The sequence below is a fragment of the Nesoenas mayeri genome (assembly GCF_963082525.1).
Source record: "Nesoenas mayeri genome assembly, chromosome: 7".
NCBI lineage: Eukaryota > Metazoa > Chordata > Aves > Columbiformes > Columbidae > Nesoenas > Nesoenas mayeri.
Genome location: NC_137551.1, coordinates 17400355 through 17422192, shown reverse-complemented (window position 1 = coordinate 17422192; position 21838 = coordinate 17400355). Strand labels below are relative to the sequence as shown.

The 21838-nt window shown below is 37.2% G+C and overlaps 1 protein-coding gene and 1 long non-coding RNA gene across 3 annotated transcripts in view; both read left to right on the top strand.

Moving 5' to 3' along the window:
- The window catches only part of ADK (adenosine kinase), a 292886-nt gene that overhangs the window by 36583 nt on the left and 234465 nt on the right, over positions 1–21838 (top strand). For both annotated transcript variants that reach the window (XM_080348339.1, XM_080348340.1), the window contains exon 3: positions 1581–1634. In XM_080348339.1, coding sequence (XP_080204465.1) covers positions 1581–1634 — 54 coding nt within the window. The remainder of the gene's footprint in view (positions 1–1580; positions 1635–21838) is intronic.
- LOC308042725 lies at positions 1643–6297 on the top strand. Its single transcript, XR_013922387.1, has 3 exons — positions 1643–2780; positions 4319–4437; positions 5372–6297. It is a non-coding gene; the product is annotated as an uncharacterized lncRNA (long non-coding RNA).

The window sequence follows — 21838 nt, the reverse complement described above, 5'->3', positions numbered from 1 at the left end:
CATTGTTGAAATTTGCTGTTTCATATTGGAATACATTCTTAAATACGGTTATGTTATACATGTGCTTTTCTTGCTTTGTTTTTTTTGCTACTGACTTATTACTTGCTGCTTATTATATATTTGGTTTGGAGTATGGAAATAATGTTAGACAAAAAGCAAATTTGAGCGATTTTCTTACTTGAGTTCAAAATGGGTCATAAAGCAGTGGAGACATCTTACAACATCAGCAGCATGTTTGGCCCAGGACCTGCTAACAAATGTACAGAGCAGTAGTGGTTCAAGAAGTTTCGGAAAGGAGACGAGAGCCTTGAAGATGAGGAGTGCAGTGGCGGCCATTGGAAGTTGATGACGACCAGTTGAGAGCAATCATTGAAGCTCATCCTCTTGCAACTAAACGAGGAATTGCTGCAGAACTCAGCGTAGGCTGTTCTGTGGTCATTCAGCATTTAAAGTAAATTGGAAAGGTGAAAAGGCTCGATCAGTGGGTTCCTCATGAGCCAACTGAAAATAAAAAAACAATCATCATTTTGAAGTGTCACCACCTCTTATTCTATGTAACAACAATGAACCGTTTCTTGATTGGATTGTGATGTGTGACAAAAAGTGGATTTTATACAACTGGCGACCACCAACTTAGCAGTTGGCCTGAGAAGGATCACCAAATCACTTCCCAAAGCCAAAGTTGCTTGAAAAAAAAGATCACAGTCAGTGTTTGGTGGTCTGTCGCCAGTCTGATCCACTCCAGCTTTCTGAATCTGAAACCATTCCATCTCAGATGTCTGCGCAGCAAATCAATGAGGTGTACTGAAAACTGCGATGTCTGTAGCCGTGATGGGTCAACAGAAAGGGCCCAATTCTTCTCTACAACAACGCCCGACGCATGTTGCACAACCAACGCTTCAAAAGTTGAACGAATTGGGCTACGAATTTTTGCCTCATCCACCATATTCCCCTGACCTCTCACCAACCGACTACCACTTTAAGCATCTAGACGTTTTGCAGGGAAAGCGCTTCCACAAGCAGCAGGATGCAGAAAATGCTTTGCAAGAGTTTGTAAAATTCCAAAGCACAGATTTTGATGCTGCAAGAATAAACCAACTTATTTGTGTTGGCAAAACTGTGTTGATTGTTATGGTTCCTATTTTGATTAATAAAGATGTGTTTGAGCTGAGCTATAATGATTTAAATTTCACAGTCCAAAACCGCAGTTACTTTTGCATCAATGTAACATTTGGTACAGGGGGAAACACTGCAGCCAGTTTTAATGTTCACACTGTCATCATTTGTCATATCCAATCAGATCAATGTGTAGTTTATGGTGTGAAGATTTTGGATATATAGCAAGCCAAAGTATCTGATATAATTTGAAGCTGTGGTATAAAGCAAAAGTATGATGTTACGTTTATTTTAATAAACATGTAGTAAATTTTTTAGAAAACTTTGCTGCTATCTCTGCAATACCTGAGGAATCAACAAATATTACAGAGTTTAATAATTTGCTAGTTTGAAACAATAAAGCTACATTTTATGCCTGTGTTCTCAAAGGAGTAACTGCTTTGTGGTTTTTTTTTTTCCCCAAGGTATGGGCTGAAGCCAAATGACCAAATTTTGGCAGAAGAGAAGCACAAAGAACTGTAAGCTCTTTTGTGGTGATATACATGCATGTTATATGTATTTACTTTTCTATATCTGTGCATTTCTTCTTATAAAAAACCTGAAGCAAAAAATTTGTGTTATAAATAGCTTCTGCTCTTCAGTATTGCCTACTGTGAATTACACAACTTGTCTGAAAACTAATTGTTTCTGAAAAGTTGGGGTTTTTTTCATTAATTTGTTTTAAAAATTCTGTTTAAAACTGCAGTTGGCACACATGCAGTTGAAACGTCTTAGTATTCTTCGTCCTAGTTGATGTTTTATGTATGGCACTGGTTATACTAAGAGCTACTGCCTGCCTGTAGTATGTCTATGGATAAGTGAAATATTTGTTTATATCTGTCAGAAATGAAAAGGAAGATGATTTTTTTTGTTGTTGTTGTGTGTTGGTTTTTGGGTTTTTTTTTTTTCAGGTTCAGTGTTGACTCATTATTTTAATTTGCCTACTTGTGTCATATGGCCGTTCCCACCTTGGCAAATTCTCCTCATCACAGTTGGACTGTCATGTGGAATGTAGCCAAGAGTCACTATTGCCCTGTCAGTTATATTGAAATTTTGCCTGTTTTGGCTAATCTGATTTTGTAGCCTAAAAACTCTTGTACACGGGGGAAAAAATATGATCCATTGTTGAATGGATTATTCTTTTGTATTGTAAGAGAAGTAGCCCTGGGAAGCTTAATCAAACACTGCAACAACATCATCTTCAGTTATCTTACTCCTTCATTAAAGACATGCCCAAACTAAGAATCTTGAAGTTCAGATTTATTCTGGTTTTAGATAGTCTTCCATGATCAGGCAAAATAATCTTTATTTTTTATTATGGCACACTATATACTAAAGTACAAAAGCTCTGTGTTTGAGTTGAAAGCAAATACTGGGTACTGTGCATAAGCTTATTTATATACATTTAGAAAACGCAAAGTAAAAAGGTAGGCGTTGTGTGTATACTATCTAGATATGGGAGAAGCGATTTCTGTGTTTGTGTGTCTGCTTTTGAAACCTTCAGTTTCTCTTTTTTTTTTTCCCTCAATTCTGGTAGCTTTTAAAACAGATGCTGAAGTCATCCAAGTTACTGACTTTTGAACTGTGTACATGTTTTGAAAGTGAAGGGGACTAATCAGAGCTTGGTATGTGTTCTGTGATGACTGATTAGTTTAATCAAGTGTTACTATATTAGATTGGTGAAAAGTACTCACTAAATAAAAGATGGCACAATTGGAACATTCCTGCTCACTTGCATGTGTAAGCATACAGGTTGAGTACAAGCAATACTATCATACTTTTTATTTCAGAATTTAGTCTCTGTTCTCAAAGCTTTTCATTATGTGGAGTAATTGTCTCTTTTATTACTGCTGATTTTAATTCCTGCACATTAATACCACTAGCTGAAGAGCTGTACTCATTGCATGAACTTCAGTTTTCTTCTTGCCTTGTTCACTCACTTTTATCTATGAGCTGCCTGAAAAACATTCAATCTGAATGTCCTCTTTACCATCCCTCAAATCTTTATTATGTAACTGCTTTTTTTGAACGTAGTTGGTGTGAAAGACTGTAGAAAATGCTTCACTTGTCAGACCTTACATAATTTTGTTCAATGTCTTCTCCATGATGACTAGTGGAATATTTATATAAAAGCTGTATTTCCGAATAAGATACAGATTTTTGGGATTACTTTTACATTTCATCCTTTCAAGATAGAGATAGTGGGGAATGTGGTCCCTGTTGTGTGCATCTTCATTCTTAGAAGACAATGTTTTTTAATCTTTTAAATTTTTGGCTCTTGAACATTATTGTTTCCATAATTACTCTAGCAATATTTTGCATTACTTCATAGTATCCCGAAAGACTTAAGCAGTTAATGCGTAAGATAAAGTAACTGTTTCAGATGAATTAGTATCTATAACTGTCAGGTTTTTCCATGTTAAATGTTTGGGTATTTCTCAGTAAACTCATCGATTTCAAACAGTAAAAATATTTTCGGATAACAAAGATGTAATTTCTTTAGAGAAAGAATTATTTGCTGCAAGCCTGAATGACTGAATTCTGAACCAAATAAAATTTCTGTGTTCTTTTAGAGGGTGGAAAAAGACATTACTTGTATGTCACGGTACGGTACCTGTGACATTAAAACTCCCTGAACTCCAGGCAGAAGACAGGCAACAGCAGTTGCCTTTGATAGGTAGATAAGATGGGTTTTATGTAAAGCACTCTAATGACAGAGCACTCTGCACAGGATTATTATGATTAACCCATTAAATGTGTTAGAGCATTTTAAAAGATACAGATCAGAAGTATTCAAAGTACTAGCATGCTGAGGGGTTAAACAGAAGTTAAATGACATTCAGGTCCGTATTTTGGGCAGTACAAGTTGTACTGTGTACACAGACTGTATTTGCACAATAGATATTGATTAAACTGAACCTTTCAATGTGAGCTATTTCATTTGAAGTAGTTTAAACATACTAAAATCCTGTTTAAGCTTTTTATTTTAGATATGTCGCGTATTGCCTAATTGCATATTAGTTCCTAGTATATTTAGAGCATAATCGCTTCTTAAATGGAAGGTTGAACTCCTTTAATTAAAGAAAGAAAATTTAGTAAAACTAAAGTTTTATATGAATCAACTGCAACAGAAACCTGTGTTTTTTCATTGTTATCACTACAGTACCTCCTGAGATTATTTATATGCTGTTGGTTATAATGGAGGAGTTTGAACATGCTTTTACCGTTGACCTTGGCATCTTGAATGTTGCTGGATGCTTGACCGGGGAAGAACTCTCATAGGTCAGTGTCATGTTGTTTCAGGACAGACCTTTGGAACTTTTCTGGTATGCTCCGTGCTTCTTCTCAGACCATGTTAACTGTATGGTACAGAACAGGTTATAAACAGTGTTGAACCTCAGAGCACTTTATTCCTTCAAGCTAAATTCTCTGATTTAACTTACAGATGAGTTGTTAGATATTTAACTATAATTTTCTGATATTTAGGTAGGCTTTCATATTTAAAAGAAATGCCAGTTCTAGGGAATGGTGCAAGACAACTTACCACTAGGGTAATTGTTGCTTATTCTTTGAGTAAAAGTTGCTTACTTTTAGGTTCAGTGCCCTTGTAACTAAGGTGTTCTTCTGAACCTGTCCTAATGTTCTTAAGTCAAACACAAAGAAAGTTAAACTTTGTATTCCTGTTCAGTGCCAAAATTCTCCTGTTTAACATACTTTATCTTCCAGTCTTTGAAATGTCAGCAACTTTTATATTGACTTATGTCGTAAAGACGACTTATTTTGGCATTCTTCATCTAATAGTACCATGATGATTTCTATGTGAGATGTCCTTCAGTTTCTTAGAGAACACTTCTGTGTAGCTGTTCTTCATAAAAATGTACGTTTTATTCAGTAGTGAATGCTTTATCTCCAAAGGTAGTTGGGCCGGCTACACCCTGACTTTGCTTAATCCTGTTGTCCTTGAATCTTAGTTATCTCAAGAGATACGTACAGTCACTAGGAAAGTCTGGAGTTGCTTTACAGGCATGGCATCGTACTTAGCTTCTATTTTAAGAGCTAAGGTATGAAAGATCACTTTTTTTTCCTGCTACCAATTTACTTGGACTGTAGCAGCCTTTTAAAATTGTGTCTTTTCATTAGTGTATGCTTTTTTTTATTTTAAATGACTTTGTTAGCACAGAAGTTGTAAGTTGAAGCATATATACATTGTTTTCAGAATTCAACTGGGAATATCTGCCCCCCCCCCATCCCAGTCAACTCCTGAATGCACACAAGGTGGAGGTCACTGTCCTGCATCTCAGCCAGGGAGTGGAATGTGTGGAGGCTCCCTAGCCTGATTCCGTGTCAAATTAGCAGATTAGTTCAAACCATCTTAACTGATGATCAAGCCAAGCATGCCAAAATTGCAGTGAATCAGATAAACAATCATATTTGCTTTCACTGGTGAGTTTATTATTCTGCTATGAGGATAACAAAGGTGGGGGAACTGTAGTATCTTCAGTTTGCACAGATGTTTTACAAGGTAAGCATGGTTTTATGGCTGAAGACATGTCCTGGCAATGTTTCCTACCTCCCTCAACTCAATTAATCCCCTGTAACTTTGAGGAGAGGAAAAACAGAATTCCATACTGCAAGACTACTGGGGAAGCTTGGATATAGTAGGGTTGATGAGGCCTTAAAGTTGCATATGTTTTTCTCCTTCTGAGAACAATAAATAAACTCAGAGAAAAATGGAAATATTTCTCCTGATCATTCATATAGTCCTTTTACAAGAGTTGCTTCTGTTTTGAATTCTCAAAATTGGACCGAATTACTTTAACTGAAGGTCATATATGTATAGACTTGTGTGTTTATAGATTCAGTGCATGTGTTGTTACCTTGGCTGATTTTTTTATTTTTATTTTTTTTTAACTATGCTTCCACATAAAAAGCTCTTGAGGAGAATAAATTTAAGCTAGCTGCAACAAGTCATGGGGTGTGATCTCTATTGTCTTGATATTAAACACTTAATTTGTTTACTCAATGCCCAGTACAGAGTCCATCTTCACTGTATGGTGTTGGCAAAGGTGTTGGGGTTTTTTAGTAATATTCTCTTTTACTAAAATATGGGCTATAAGAAGATGTTGGTAGTTTGACTAGCTTGTATGAAAAGGCAACTAAAATATATTCATTGTGAGTCTTAAAAGCATTTTTTGGGAGGTCAGCGGTATCACTGAGTCTGTAAGCAATGCTTCAGGACGCTTGTTTTAATACAGCTTTGACTGCTAGTTGTAGAATTTTATAAACTGTTTTGTTTGAGCAGTTTTGACCCTGATGGAACAATTTTTGGAAGTTAGATGAAAGAAAATTAGAATATGTGACAACTATTTTGTGCCCCACAGCCACCTCTGCTTTCATAATGTATCTTTTTACAGATATAAAGAAGATAAATACAAGCTTCCTTTCTCTTCAATCAGCTGTTTAATGTGTTGCAGTCGGAAGGGAGAGCAGCCATGGTGCTGAGATTTAATGAGAGGAGTTTATTTAGCTATTTCATTCTTAGCTGTGTACTTGCCGCATGAATATTTTTTTCATAGTGAAACTGAACAAGGCGGGGAGACTCTTAAGCTTGAGAACACCTTTCTGAGGGACTGATGCAGTTTTGAATTATCTGGAATGTGGGGTTTTTTTGCATGCGTTCTCGTTTTGCTTAGCTAGGATGCATGTGAGTGAGTTTATATGTGAGCATTGGAAGGGTGAATCTTGGAGACATAGGAGGGCTCTTTGGGGATTACAAATGGCCTGTATTATGCTTGGGAAAGAGTAGAGAAATTCACAGTAGTGTTTTAGAAGTAGTCTGGGTATGTTAGAAAGCTAGAGGATGAGAAAAGGATTTGAACTTGTTCATGGGAATGTTGTGGAGTTTCCTTGTATTTGGAGGTGTTGCCATGTGTAAATCACTAACACAGCAGTTAAATATAAAAGCCAGGGGACTCAGCCCCACACCATTTACTATGCAACCACACCTCAGGGATTGCTCAGCATGCGGTGAGAGAGGCATGAATGCTGGGGATGTAAAGGGGTGCAACTGTCTGCCTGATAATGCTGTTTGGAGCAACCAAGCTGCAGTATTTTGTACCACTAGAGGGTGTAGCCTATCTTCCATAACACTTCAAAAAATCCTTCTGTATATGTTGCTTTTAGGATTCGGTGTCCTTTGGTGTTTTTTATCCACGCTGTTGCACCCTAAACCTAAAAAAGAGGGTAGAAATTGTTTTTGGGGAAGACATACCAAAATATCCGAAATACTAAGCTTTAAATCTTTTGCTAGCCTACTCAACATATGCTGACAATATAGATGGTTTGTTTGATGCATGAACCTGTCACAAATGTCTATCAAGCTGTCGAGTCACTGTATATAGTATACATCACTTGTAAATAATTTTGAGTGGATTAGTATATAATATGAAATATGATTTGGCAATGAAGTAATGTGGAAAACTGGCATGGCAATAACAAGGTGCCCAGCTTTGTGAAAAAGCTTACCAACTCTCATCTTTACACAACTTGATTTTAGATTTCCTCCTCATTCTTTTAAATCAAGCTATCATACTGGCCTGTTTCCTAGTGTAGGGGTTTGTATGAAAAATTCAATAAAAATGTCTACTGTGGAATTAATATTCATTTATAATATCTATTTTTTTTTCCAATTGCTACAAATAGAAACTTCTAAACTACTGTTTTTAACGAACAAATAATAATTTAGAATGATAGGTTTCTTAAGGTGTCACTTTCTCCCAAAGCAAATATAATTTTTGTTGTTTATTGACACTGATTGTTCTACAATGTGTAATCAAGCACTTAAAGTAAAATTTCTTTAAATGCTTGGGAGTGCTGTGGAGTAAGAATCTGAATGATGTGCTGTGGGTATTTGAAAAACACATAAATGTAATGAAGGAGATTGGTTGGGAAGAACTCTGCTGATCTAGAATGCATTTTATTAATCCTGGTTTCTGGGTTTTTGGCTCCCTCTGTAGATATTATTTTAAATTGCAGTTTGATTTCTCTAAAATGGTTTCCTCATTTCTGTGATATATATAAAGACTTGCATGTACAAGAAGAATGATTTATGGTTAGCTACAAAATTCTATTACAGATTCTTCCCTCTATTTTCCCTTTCAGTTCTCTGCCTCTCCACCCCCCACCCAATTCTTTTGAATGCAGCACTAATGCAAATTAGTGTTACACAAAAAATTGCATGAATTCTTGGTAACAGACAATCCTGCATAAAATTTAAAAAAATTAAGAATCTAAATTACAGCAGAAATGCCTTCTTTGATGAAGGCAGTTTTTACATCTACTTAGATTTAAAATGAAAAATTGCAAGTGTTAATTATATTGTGTCATTTCATTTTGCTTCCTGCTATTGATGATGTGAAATAAGTAATAATCACAAGGTTACTTATACAGGAGGGTAAACATATTGGGTCAATATTTAAAAATCATGCTCACGTATCAATACAGTATTGTAATTAAGCCTTCTGCCTCTGTTTAGTTTGTGTTTATAGTATATTAAAGCAAAACTTTGCTATGAAGCTTTACAGGCTCTGCTAGAATCAGAGAATGTCAGGGATTAGAAGGGACCTCAAAAGATCATCTAGTCCAATCCCCCTGCCGGAGCAGGAACACCCAGATGAGGTAACACAGGAAGGTGTCCAGGCAGGTTTTGTATGTCTCCAGAGAATGAGACTCCACAACCTCCCTATTCTGTATTGTCAAGCAGCTCTTGGAAATCGGTGTTGATTAATTCTCGTATGACATGGTGGTTATTTGATATAAAATGGAAGATAACTTTTGATAATAGCTATGGTTGGCAGATAAGAATAAGGCTTATTCCTCTGAGGAACTTGATTTCGTTGCCTGAGCTGCTCGTCTGAGACTGTGTGATACAGTACTTCCAAGATAGTGGGAAGGAGAGAGCTGGAGGGAAAAGAGAAGGATGGATGTGAAGGCCAGTGGAGAAACCAAATTATTTTGTGTGTGACATATGAGAACTCAAAACCAGAAGATCTAGAAACAGCTGCCAGAAGATTGAAACTTAATTTGCTTAGATGAAGTTATGGAAGTTCCTAGTGACACATTTGTTTTTCTTCTGTAGTCATGCTCTTATGTAATTTAATCTCATATATTGATTTTTCTTCTCTTATCTTCAAGAGATGTTTTTCAAGTACCTGTGTCATCTGCTTTGTTTATAATTTTCCTGTTATAGGTGGTACAGCACAGATATCAAAAGATCCTCTATGGGAAAGGTTTTTTGGTTCAGTATTCCGATTTGTAATTCTAGGTCAAATTTGAGAGCTTTCAGTAGCTTTCACAGTACTGATTATTGAGATAAATTGATTTTCCATAACTGTTTCTTATGCTCTGAAAACTTATTCAGAAATAGAAGAATTGACATTGAACTACCTGGCTCTTCTATGTAGAGAGCTAATGAGATGAGTTCCTCTATTGCTCTTTCTGATAGTAATCACTGTTACTTGGTATGTACTGTACATATTTTGTTTAAAGCAAGGAAATATGTTTTTGTTTTTGCTGCTTATTCCTGAAATTGCCCTTGAGTGCAGACCGAACAGGTAGCCCACAGCACTAAACTGAATGCCCAGACTTGGAAACTTCAGTTATTCCAAACTCCTTGTAAAGGGTTTCAGCTTGTTGCTCACTGAGTGTTCATAGCAAAGGCTTCCAAACAGCACATAGTAGTTGCACCCTCTTGTCTATCTGGGGTTCATGTTTAAGTAAATGCAGTTTGAGCCATCAGTGAGGCATGATTGTCCAGCAGGAGGCATTTCCCTCACCACTTCTTTTGACGCTTCTCTTATTTTACAACAAATTCAAAAATCATGTGAAAAATGGTATTAACTGTATTTTGCATTGACTCCAGTTATGCACAAAACGTGGTCCTAATACAGTAGTGACATGACTGTGTGCAACCACTGACATGTTTGAAGACTGAGTTTTGAATATGCAGGCTGTTTTTCCGTAATGTGGTATGTATCTATGACTGTATTGGTTTCTTTCAGATAAAGAATGAGGTGCATGTTTACAAGAAGATAGAATCTTAAGATGAAGAGCATGCAGAATGTTCCAGAGTATCTATTTCTTAGTTAAGGTAGCTGGAAAAGTTTCTGCATCTTTGTTGCATGGAAGAAGACAATTTAGAATTGGACAAACTCTGTCTTTAGAGTATTAGTTTTTATGTGTTATTCAATGTAACACTAAACTTGACATTTATTTCTAAAATTTAGAAATGAGTAATTGGTCATTTTACTAGCTTGGAAGATATGCCGTCTGTCTTAGGGTCTTTTAGAAACAGAATCTAAATAAAGATATTGCTGTGAAATGATTTTGAGCCATCAGAGTAATTAATTTGTGCAGATCTTGCAGTCGTTCTTGCAGGTAACGTGGAATTTTTATGCCATCATTTTACTGTACTTCTTACGTGTTGTATTTTGCTCACGGTCCTCTGGAGACAGCACTAGATTTGGGAAAAATGTTAATAGCTGCCTGAGATTTTTATGAATTTATATTAATTTCATTAATGTCATAAATGTAGTGTGTGTGGAGGAGAATCTTCAGAAAACCTTCTCTTGGCAGATCTTTTTAAAATTCTGGTTTTATTCTGGTTTTAATGAAATACACAGCAAAGCTGTTGAAATTGTGGCAATGTTTAAAAGCCCCAAAGAAGGGACATGCAGTCAGTACTGGTTGTGCCACAAGGTGGTGCTTTATGCGGTAGCTAGCTTCATGGCATTTAATTGAAGACTACAGCAAAAGATGTAAAATGTCTACAGCTTTTAACCATTTCAAAGTACTTGTCAATGCGCTGTTGTCTTTTTGTTTAAATACTTCTAGGCTTGAGATGAGGAGGCTTAATACTTTCATAGACACTATTTAAAAACAATGAAAATAAGAAATGTACATGTGCATGCACAGTTTGAGCTTGAGATCATATGCACATGAGTACAGTAAACAAATTGTGAGTGCTGTGTTTGTGGTTTGTGCGGTGTGTGATGTGGGTTTTTTCTTGCTACCGGCATGATGTTGTTGAGGTAATGAGCTTTTTAAAATCACACACGTTGCTGGTATCATTACTAAAAGCTGGTCAATGCAAAAGAAAATAAAGGAAAATATTAATAATTAGCCCATGCTTTTTTTTGTAGTCCTAGGAGTAGGTGGAGAATTTAATGTTTTGCTGTTTTTGCATTTTAATGAAAAAAATGTACTGTAACAGATATACTACAACTGAATTTTAAAAGTAAGACATCTTTCATTTTATTTTTTGAACAGCTTCAAGCTTTTGTGAAATCTTAGAATTTTAAAAATAGACCTTACTGCTTGATGACACCTATGTGTGAATGTTCTGTTTAAATGCATAGTGTAATTTATTGTTTCTTCATAATTCCATAAGAGACATAGTCAGGATATAATGCCACCTTTTTTCTTAAATAGTCAGGTAATGAGCTGTATTGTATTGTAGTTCTGTTTTTCTTAGACAATTGCGTGCTTTTCAGTGAATAACATAGTATCACAGAGTGCTGGGACTTCAATTTTCTCATTTAAAATATTTTTCAGTGAGACTGTTTAGAACTGAATTGCCAGAGAAATTCAACTGATGTCCTGCTTGTTACAGCATTGTAAAAAATGCATGATCACATCAGATATGTCCTTTCCAAGGCTGCTAGTGCAACATCACTATCTTCATGAACTTAGCTTTAAAAGGATCGTCATTTACAGATGAAAGCACCCCAAGTAAAAAATATAATAAGCTGTATAGTTTATCAGCAGCTGAAAGAATAGACAACTCTCTGTTGTCCATTCAGTCTTTTCTGGGTTAATCTTAACCCCAAGAGTACCAATTAGTGTTCAGTATAGTGGATTCTGCCATTTTAAAGGAGTTGATTATCCATCAGAGCAGATTAAATGGCTTGTGTGAAAATAATTTAGTATCTGTCCATTAATTGCCTTTCCTTTCATAGAACTTCAGAAAGAGACCTCAAGAGATCATTTAGTTTCATTCCCTTAATCCAGCTAGAGATGTATCTTTGTCATTCCTGGCAGATATTTGTCTAGCCTTCTCTAAAGGTTTATAGAAATAGTAAGATGTCACCTGGAGACAGTGCAGTCTCACTGTGTAATGTGTCCGTGTGCCGCTTCGTTCCCACTGAAAAGTCACCCCTCACCACACCAAGTCTATGTTTTAAGCTGTTCTGAATACAGTACAGTTCTATCAGCTGTCCTATTCTCCACTGGTGCAGAGAACAGGTTATTCCCTTCTTATTGGTTTTATTTTTCTGTTCTCTAGTCTGTCCTTTTTTCATCTGCAGACTGGAGAATGCAGCTCACATCATCTCAACTTCTCTCCAATTTCGCTGATTTCCTCTGGCCTCCCTTCAGCTGTTTTAGGTATTTCATGAAGTGTGTTGCCAAAAATAGGATGCAATATTCCAGCTGTGGCCTTGTCATGTAGTGTGGAGTTCCTAAGGCATCAAATTAAAACACATTAAACTCAAAGCTGAAAGAGTGTGGTATTCTGAGAAGCAGTATTGGAATAGTAAATGTTTATATTTACATTTTAATTTTTTTGTCACCTTGGAGATGCTCGTTTGTATGCCTTAGAACTAAAAATTTCTTATGAACATTCAGATTAATTAAGAAACAAAACTAATAAAAAAAAGCTTAACATTTACAGCATCTATTACTTCATATGTTCAGGATTTAGTTTAAATTCAAGAGTAACCGTACTACTAATTAACTCCTATTCAAACAACTAAACAGTAGAGAAAACAGTGAAGAGGTAGTTGTATAGATTACAGAATGCATAGGAATGTGATGGTGAAAAAATGGCAGTGGTTCTAAATTGGGGAGTCAGAGCAATGCAGGATTGGCAGAAAAAGGCCATGTGCAAAGAGATGTGCTTATGTATTTGCTACAGTAATGTATTGTGCACCTATGTACACCATAAGCAAAAACATAAAGCAGGTAAAGTAAACTGTTGTGTGAGGAAAACAATGAGGCTTAGGCCATTTTATTAGTGTAATTGAAGAGATCACTTAAAGTTGACCGATTTAATTAGGACATCTAGAAGCCCCTGGCTAGTAGTACCAGTGTATATGTCTGGTGTGGATCGGTGGTTTTACATTTGCAGGGAGATAAGTTTGTGTTTTAGTGTAAAGCTGATTTGCTTTCTTGCTGATCATGCTGATAATGAATAGCCTTGAAGACTTGCTAGCAAATACCTCATCTTCTGATGCACATACTTCATAGCTCTGTATATGGGTGTCTCAGACACTTAAATTGATTTGTTCTTGCAGCTTTCTGTTACATAAGATTGTAATTTTATGAATTTGTGGCCAAAGAAAACAGGGAATGTAGCTGGCTTCAAATTGCTTGGGAAACATGCAAATTCAGAAGCTGTGTCTTAACCACTGAGCCATCTGCTTATTCTGAAGGGGGTCTCCTGTCCTAATACTGACTGACTGTATGATCAGATGACCTTGCTTTACAAGAAGTGGAAACAGCAACTGACACACACTGCAGCTTCTGTCCCCAAACCAGTGATCACAGATGGAGCGCAGCTGCTGTAAGGGATTCAGTGGTACCTTCTGGTCACATGAGTCAGCTGGTGCAGTTGCAGCTGCAGATGCCAGTGTCTCTGCTGAGCAGCTGAAACCAATATACATTATTCAGGCTGGTGCAGGAGCGTGTGGGAGGTGATGGAGATAAACTCCCTGTGCCAGTCAGGCATCTTGAACACCCTGCACTCAGTACATGCAGCCAGGCCTTGTCTCTAACTGATGTAGCTGGCTCTGGGAGGGGAGTAACAGTAGAGCTGCACACAGTAAGAATATAAGGGTATTAATTTATTTCAGTTGTTCATTTTGAATATCTGCATAAACAAAGCTGAATACATGCACTTTCTCCTATCCTGCTTTTACTAGATCAGCAGGATGTGTGCAAATCTTGTATTGGACTATCAAAGGCAAGAAGACAGAATCGCAATCTTCCACTGTACTGGAAAAAGCATTTTGGGAAATTCAATGTCAGTGCAAAAATGTGTTGAGTGCTTTAAGTTGAAAGCGATTATTTAAACAGGATATGTGACTACAGTCGTTAACACTATGCTTTTAAACTGTAGTGACAAGTTATCCTACAGATTTGGTGAAAGCTGAGATTGGCTACACTGATTTGTCCCTGAACTCACTTCAATAACTTTTCTAAAGTAGCCACTCTCTTCAGCTAACGTTTCTAGCATTCAGCAACAGTGAATAAGCTGACCAATCCTTTCTGTTGACACAGTCCTGCACAGATTTCTGAATTCCTAAAAAAAAAGTTGTATTATAATCCCAGCAGCAGCTATGGGAATGTTTTGAAACAGCACCTTTCTTAAAACTTCCCAGTGTGTGAACATCCCAGTTCACAATGAAGAGAAAATCATGCCATCGTAATTGTCCAAATACATGTGTTAGTGGTTAATATAATTTATGGGAACCTTTTCTAATTGGGAGGAATGCACCTGTGTCAAGGGATCGACACTGGACTGTTAAACTGTGTGACTCTCCGTTTGTTCATTGTCTCTACTCTGAGAAAAACACCCTGCAGATATCTTTAAAACCAGTTTTCAGTCCATCCTTCCATCCTTCCTTCCGTCTGTCCTTCCTTCCTTGTTATTGCAGTTGGCAACTACTGTACAACAGCCTTTTTTCCCTTCATTTTCTGGTCACTATTTTAATACATTAAAATATGAAATATTCTGTTTTCTGAGAAAATAAGACATCAACCTAGTGAATAGAAGGAATTAAAACAAACAAACCAACCAACCAAAAAAAAACAGAGGGAAGAAAGAGCAGGTCTGAAATACAAGAGAACAAGTGTGTGTGTGTGTGTGTCTGTTTGTGTGTTTGTTTTTTGGGGGCAGGGTGGTGGAATGTGGTGGATTTTTTAAAAAAGTATATACTGAGAAGACACTGAATCATTTTCTGCCTAAAAAACAATAAGAAGGTGCCCAGCTCAGGAAAAACAGCATTTTCAGCCTTCAGTGAATAGATTAGTAAGATTTCAGCTTTGGAATAAACTTGTATTACAGATCTTGTAAATACTACAAGTTGCAGTATTTTATATTTGATACTTGAAGTTCAACGTTGTTTTTGCAAAATTATTTGTGTGTGCAGTTGCTATTTTCACTCTTTGTTGTTACTGCATTTCCTACCAAGATCCCTAAATTCTCGAGATCCTGGCTGCCCAAAAAACTATGGTCAGAAATAGAAGTACCCTACTTAGCTATTTTATGGTTGCTCTAGCAGGAGGACGGCAGGAGTGATGAACTTCTTAAAGGGAAGTTACGGCCACTGGATGGTGCTATTGTTATTTTATTTCACTTGTTTTCTGTGATAATGTGGACGATATGAAATCCTCACCCCTGTCCTCTCCAAACATTTGGAGATCTACTGCAAGAAAATCCTTTGTGTACAGGTCACAGTACCAGTGGGAAAATAGTCACCCTTAACCTGTACCTTCGCAAAGGTTGGGCAATGGTAATTCTGTCTGGTGCGATCTGTATTGGAGCTTTGCAGATAAATGTTTAATACAAGTTTAGATGAGAGCCTGCTGTTTGGTAATACAGTTGTTTTTGTGGAAGGTGATATTCAAGGAATGGGTTATATTTGAGCCAATCAGCTCTGTGAAATCTGCATATTCATAATACATCTAATTATCCAGAAAGAGATGCTGAGTTACTGAAATTGTCACTTTGAATGGTTTCCTAACAAGGGGACTGTCTTTTAGAACGGCAGGGGTTACATAGTTAGCTACCTATTACATTACCAAAAAAAAAAGTAGTTTTGACTGTTTCATGCAAATATACTGCATTACCTCCTATAAACGAGAAGGTAAATCAGCTTTTGAAAGCCCTTCATGTTTTTTGAGGGGGGAGAAAATGAATTCTTCTTATAAATTTGCATTTCAAGAAGTAAATAACTACTTGAAAAGGTGCACCTTCTTTTAAAGATTGCAGTTTGATAAGCTAGAGATTTGAGAGTTAAAATGACTTAAGAAATTTTTGAAATCCATCTTTGAATATGCTGTGAACAATTGGAAATGTACTCCAATTTTCTTAGAAGATGGTTTAAAAATTGTGGTTTTTTGTGTGCTTACTCTCTCTCTCTTCCATTTTTTTTTTTCCACATATTTCAATGTGTCCAGAGCAATTGGAGTAAAACTTTTTAAGAGGCCTGGGAGGGGAGACTGTTGAAAAAAAAATCTCTGGAACGTAAGAAAACTATTGCTGCTGTCAGTCCAGACCTCAGAAGAAATTATGAGATTTGGCAAGGCACCATCTGATGTATTTGTAGCCTATCTCTTTTACCAAATGAGCTGTCCTGTATCTGTTTTCTAATAGTTCTTAAGCTCAGCGGGTAATATCATAACCATATTTGACAGGGCAGCAAAAATGCGTAGGATAGTAAGTTACTTCAGGTTTCAAGCAAGTTAATGGCTTGATGAAGAAGAGAGTCCCATGGAGGGAAAGGTGGGTAGAACTCAGACATTTTGCTCCCAGCAACATTATGCTTTGTGGACTGGAACAGCCTATGGGTGCTGCCTAGTCAACCAGGATGCGTGGACAGCAAGGTGGATTGAGAGCTGGCTGGATGGCAGAGCTCAGATGGTTGTGCTCAGCAACACAAGTCTCTGTTCTGAGAGGCATAGATTTCAGTCTGCTGCTTTTGATGCAATTATTTCATATGCTTAATTTTATTTTTTCCTTTCTGTTTTAACCCATTAACTCTTTTACTGTATTTATTTTACTTGCTGTTGTAGCTGTTAGCTCTATCTAGCACAGACATTGTTCACAGAATCGACTGGGTTGGAAAAGACCTCAGAGATCATCAAGTCCAACCCGTGGTCCAACTCCAGTCCATTTACTAGATCATGGCACTAAGTGCCACATCCAGTCTCAGTTTAAAAAGCTCCAGGGACAGTGATTCCACCACCTCCCTGGGCAGCCATTCCAATGCCTGATCACTCTCTCTGTAAAGAATTTCTTTCTAATATCCAGCCTAAATTTTCCCCGGCAGAGTTTAAGCCCATGCCCCCTTGTCCTATTGCTGACTGCCTGGGAGAAGAGACCAATCCCCACCTGGCTATAACTTCCCTTCAGGTAGTTATAGAGAGTGATGAGGTCACCTCTAAGCCTCCTCTTCTCTAGACTAAACAACCCCAGCTCCCTCAGTCTCTCCCCATAGGTCTTGTGTTCAAGTTGTTGATGGTGACTTAAACTTTTGAGAACAGATACGAAGCAATGCTCTATATCTCGAGTTCTCTGAGAGAAGACAATTATCTTCCTAGAGCTGTGCTCAAGAACGGGGCTTGGGAAGAGGCAAAATGAAGTTAGACTGTGAAGAGCTGGAGTGAAGGGAGAGAAAGAAGTCTTGGAAACTATTCAGAGGCTTAGGGGGTGGTGCACTACTTACCATTGGGTCTGACTGGAGATCCTTGGTGCCAGGTGAGGTGCAAGAGAAGGTGCAGGAAATCCCTGGCTGGCAAGTGAAGTGCAGCAGTTAGACAGGAAGTCGGCCAGCATTCTTGGGAGCTTTGGGTGAGGGTTTTTACAAGAGTGGTAAGTGGTATTGATCGTGTACTTGAAGTGTCTGTTGGGCTAAAGGCTATGGGATGTACTTACTTGAAACAGGCTATCTATGTGTAGATATGTTGTGGGTGGTAGAACTTGAAAACAGATCCAAAGTAATAGGCTGAGTATGTCAAAAGTGTAATCTAAAAAGTTTATGAAGTAATGCATCCATTTCTCTTGCAGTGAGGGTTGAAAAGATGAAGAGATTTAATCTTAGTTGAAAATCCACTTTGTTATTACTCAGTTTGCTGCATGGCAGTCGGTAGAAATGTTTAAACATTTTTAATATAATATGTAACTCTTCCAACTCCATACAAATGAATGGATAGCTAAAGATACTGTTATTTTTTTCAAATTTCCACTTTCCACTGAAGTTTCTAAAAATCCTTTGGCATTTAAAAAACCCTAAAATGCTTAAAAGTAAAATAAATATCTTAAATAATGTTAGTCGTATTGCATTTAAAGGCACAGCAATGTAAGCTAGGATGACTGCTTGAAGTATGATGTATTTTTATTTCTTAATATTTTGAATACCTGAAGGTGATGTGTTTCAGAAATTAAAAGAAAAAAAAAACCCTTTCCGTTCTGCTTTGTGTCCATCTCCCGGGGAGAAACTGAGATAATCTCTAAGATCAAATACCTGCAAGAACCTGTGTTCTTGTAACTGAAGGAAGTAAGCCTTCTGTGGAGCGTTTATTGGACAGTGTCATGTCTCTGTGAGTTACTAATGAAATTTTATTAATACAATTTGATTTTTTAAATCATATTTTGGTTTGCCATCTTTTTGTAATGTTACTGTAAAACAATCTGTCGTTTAACAGGGGAGAAAAAAGCTGACGTTGGGTATCGCTGTACATTTTTTGTTTTCAAAATTCCATACAAAAAAGTTTCAGTAGTCAAAATGAAATGTATAGATCACTGTATCTAGGTACATGATTCCAGATACACCTCAGCTGTGGGTTTATTTTGTGTTTTGTTTTGTTTTTTTCCCTTCTTGATTATCAGGTCTGCATGTGAAAGAATGATTACTTTCTATTATATGACTGTTGCTGTGCCCTCCGCTTTCTGTATGAAGTACCTAACCAGAATTATCACTTGTTTCAAGGAGTACAAAATCCTAGATACCTTCCCACATGGAAGACTCGTGTTCAGTGTGTCATAGGTCTGTCTCACTTAAATTCTTATTACTAGAGATTCATTTGCTGACTGTAATGAGGTAACACATCACAAACTCATGTTTTAGTCAGTGTGATTGTGAATATAGATAGGGTGTTCAACAACCAAGATGTAGTAGTAGCATATGTCTTTTTTTTAAATTTATAATGTACAGCAGTTGTGATAGATTTCAGAAAATGGATATTGTTTCAGAGCATTGAGCTTCTCTTGGTAAATAAAGAGAATCTTTAAAGACACCATCTGTTCAGGCCTCATGTTCTTGGGTCCACTATCTTCTTAGTGTAGATTCATGAACCTTCTCTGATTATTAGAAGTGCCTTCTCCGAAGTTTTGGCAGTTTTCAATTTATTTTAACCTTTCTTTCCCAACTATCACTTTTTTTTCTTGATCCATTCCCTTACATAAAAGCAGGTAGAAATCGGAATTAGGCATTAGTGCCCCATGTTACCTCTTTGCTCTCCCTCATGCCTCAGGATACTATTCAAACTCTGCCTGTGAGTGAGACTCTTTAATAGGTGCATTTTAAGGAGAGGGAAAACTGTGGCCTTTCATACTGCTCCTCTGATGTATTTTTTGAATTTTTTAATATGATGGATTCTTCTTCATCTGTTTTCCATATCACAGTTAAATCTGTAAGCTGGCTTTCATCTGTTCCCCTGTTGTTCCACTCTCTCTGAAAGATGGGGCACTGGAGTTGTCCCATTTCCGTCATGCTATGACTGGCTCTGGTCTGTTGGAGCTCTGCCTTTCACTGTGGGGAGAGACACGCACAAGTAGGAGAGGAGCGTGAAAACCTCGGAGTTCTCCCGGAACAGCTTGACTTGTACGCTGTCCTCTTCTTCTGGTGTAAAAACTTCAATGTTAGGAATGTTGTACCAGACTTGACAACAGCCTACAAGTGCCTTGATAGGGAGAAAATGCAGAGTGTTGGAGAGTGCTTTTTAGTATAAAGGAGAAGCAAACCAAGATAAAACCAATCTGGGAGCTTAAGACATGCAAACTGGTCTAAAATGAAGCATGCTGAGGTTGGCAAGTTGATTGGATGGAGTGAAAATCCTGCAAGCAGTATCTTGTTGATTGTGAAACAAATTATTTTTCCTTGTTAAGTCCTTAATAAGCTAGAACAGGGGAAAACACATACAGATGTTAGATTTTTTGCATTAAACCATGAAGCCGCAATGAGAGGGAACACAGTATGTAAATTTCTCATATTACATTATGACTTGTCTCTGAATACTTGGTGTTATTTAAAACAACTTTGTTGAATTAGATGAACTTTGATCCTAATGAAGAACATTTGATCATATTAAGTGCAGACTTCAAACTGGTGTTTATCTTAAAATGTTTGCAAGTATTATATGTATATCTGAACAACCTAAAATTATGATTTCTAGTTTATTAGATGTTGATATGCAAATTTCAGTTAGTCCAAGGAGTGTATTTACTGCTTTGCAAATTGCACTCAATGTTTCAGTTTCTCTTAGCAGAAAGAAGCATTCATTTTTTGGACTTTCTTTTTCTTACTGTTCTTCCATCATGCAAATGTAGGTTTGGAATGAGGCTGTGCAGGCCTGCCCTTAAAGGATGCAAAGTGCTGTTAGCCCAGCCCTTTCTGGTGCTGGTGGAGTGGCAAGTCATTTACTCCAAGTAACATAGCTTGGGAGCAGTCCTTGCTATACAGCCTTATCTCCTCTGTGTACTTTGCAGTGGAAAGGCAAGATTTTGTTTATGTTTTTGGGAGAAGAAAGTGTTGTGGTTGTCTGAGGTATAATGTTACTAGTGCTCTGGAAATCAGCTCTGTTAAAGTAAATGCCACTTCTTTGGTTCAAGTAGTCTCTAGGTTATCTAAGCCAGTCTATGTTAATACATATATGAAGGGTGCTTAATTAAACAGACTCATTGAATTTACATGCAGGAATAGTAGTTGGGAAGATGAATGTTGTATGTAACCCTGCTGTGTTCTTAGGAAATTAGCCTCTGAGGAAAAGACCCTTACCTAATCTGGATGCTGTCTGGGCAGATCGAACTAATGTGTTCCATAGATGCATTTATGTTAGTGTCTAGTTTGGATTTCCTCTACCTTTGGATTGAATCTTCCAACTCTCCCTACTTACTGCACTGGGCTTCGCATTGTAGAGTGATCTCTGAGCACATTAACCAAATTATTTTTGGGCAAAACAAAAAAAGCATGTTCTCGAACCATACCTCATGTGCCCAAATTGCTGTGAACTCAGGCTATGGGAGCAGGCAAGAACTGGTCTGACAAATGCCCTGAAATACTTGCGCAGTGAATACCTGCTTCTAAAACCAGCTAATTGACTGGTTCTACTATTGGCTCAGTATATATGAGCCTGAAATTATTTTTAGACCTAAGCTTTATGGGGCAATGCACTAGCCATCAAGCTATCTGCACAGTTGTGATAGTGGTGTTAAACCTTTCAAATATGGGGCTGCTGCTACTAAGCCCATAGTGGTTAATGTATATGGGAAGCCTTTGTCTTATTTGAAGAATAAACAAGTGAAGACATGGTCAAGAGTTAACCACTCTTTTTTTTTTTTTTTTTTGGAAAAGAATAACCACCAATGCAGGATTTAAAGATAAAAATCAGTACTGGCCTGGAATGCATGTACTGGCTGCTAGTAATCTTTGCTTGTTTGTTTAGGGATGTTTCCATACAATTATGATTTTATTAGAAGTTTGCACTTTAAAAATGTGGTAATAGCTGGTTGCTCCCCTTTTTGCAGTTCAGGATAAGCTTTACTTCTTCCCCAAACTAGAAGTGAACTATATCAGTTTACCAGTCTACCAGAAGTTCTGGGATGTTCTGATTGGTCTTAGTGTCT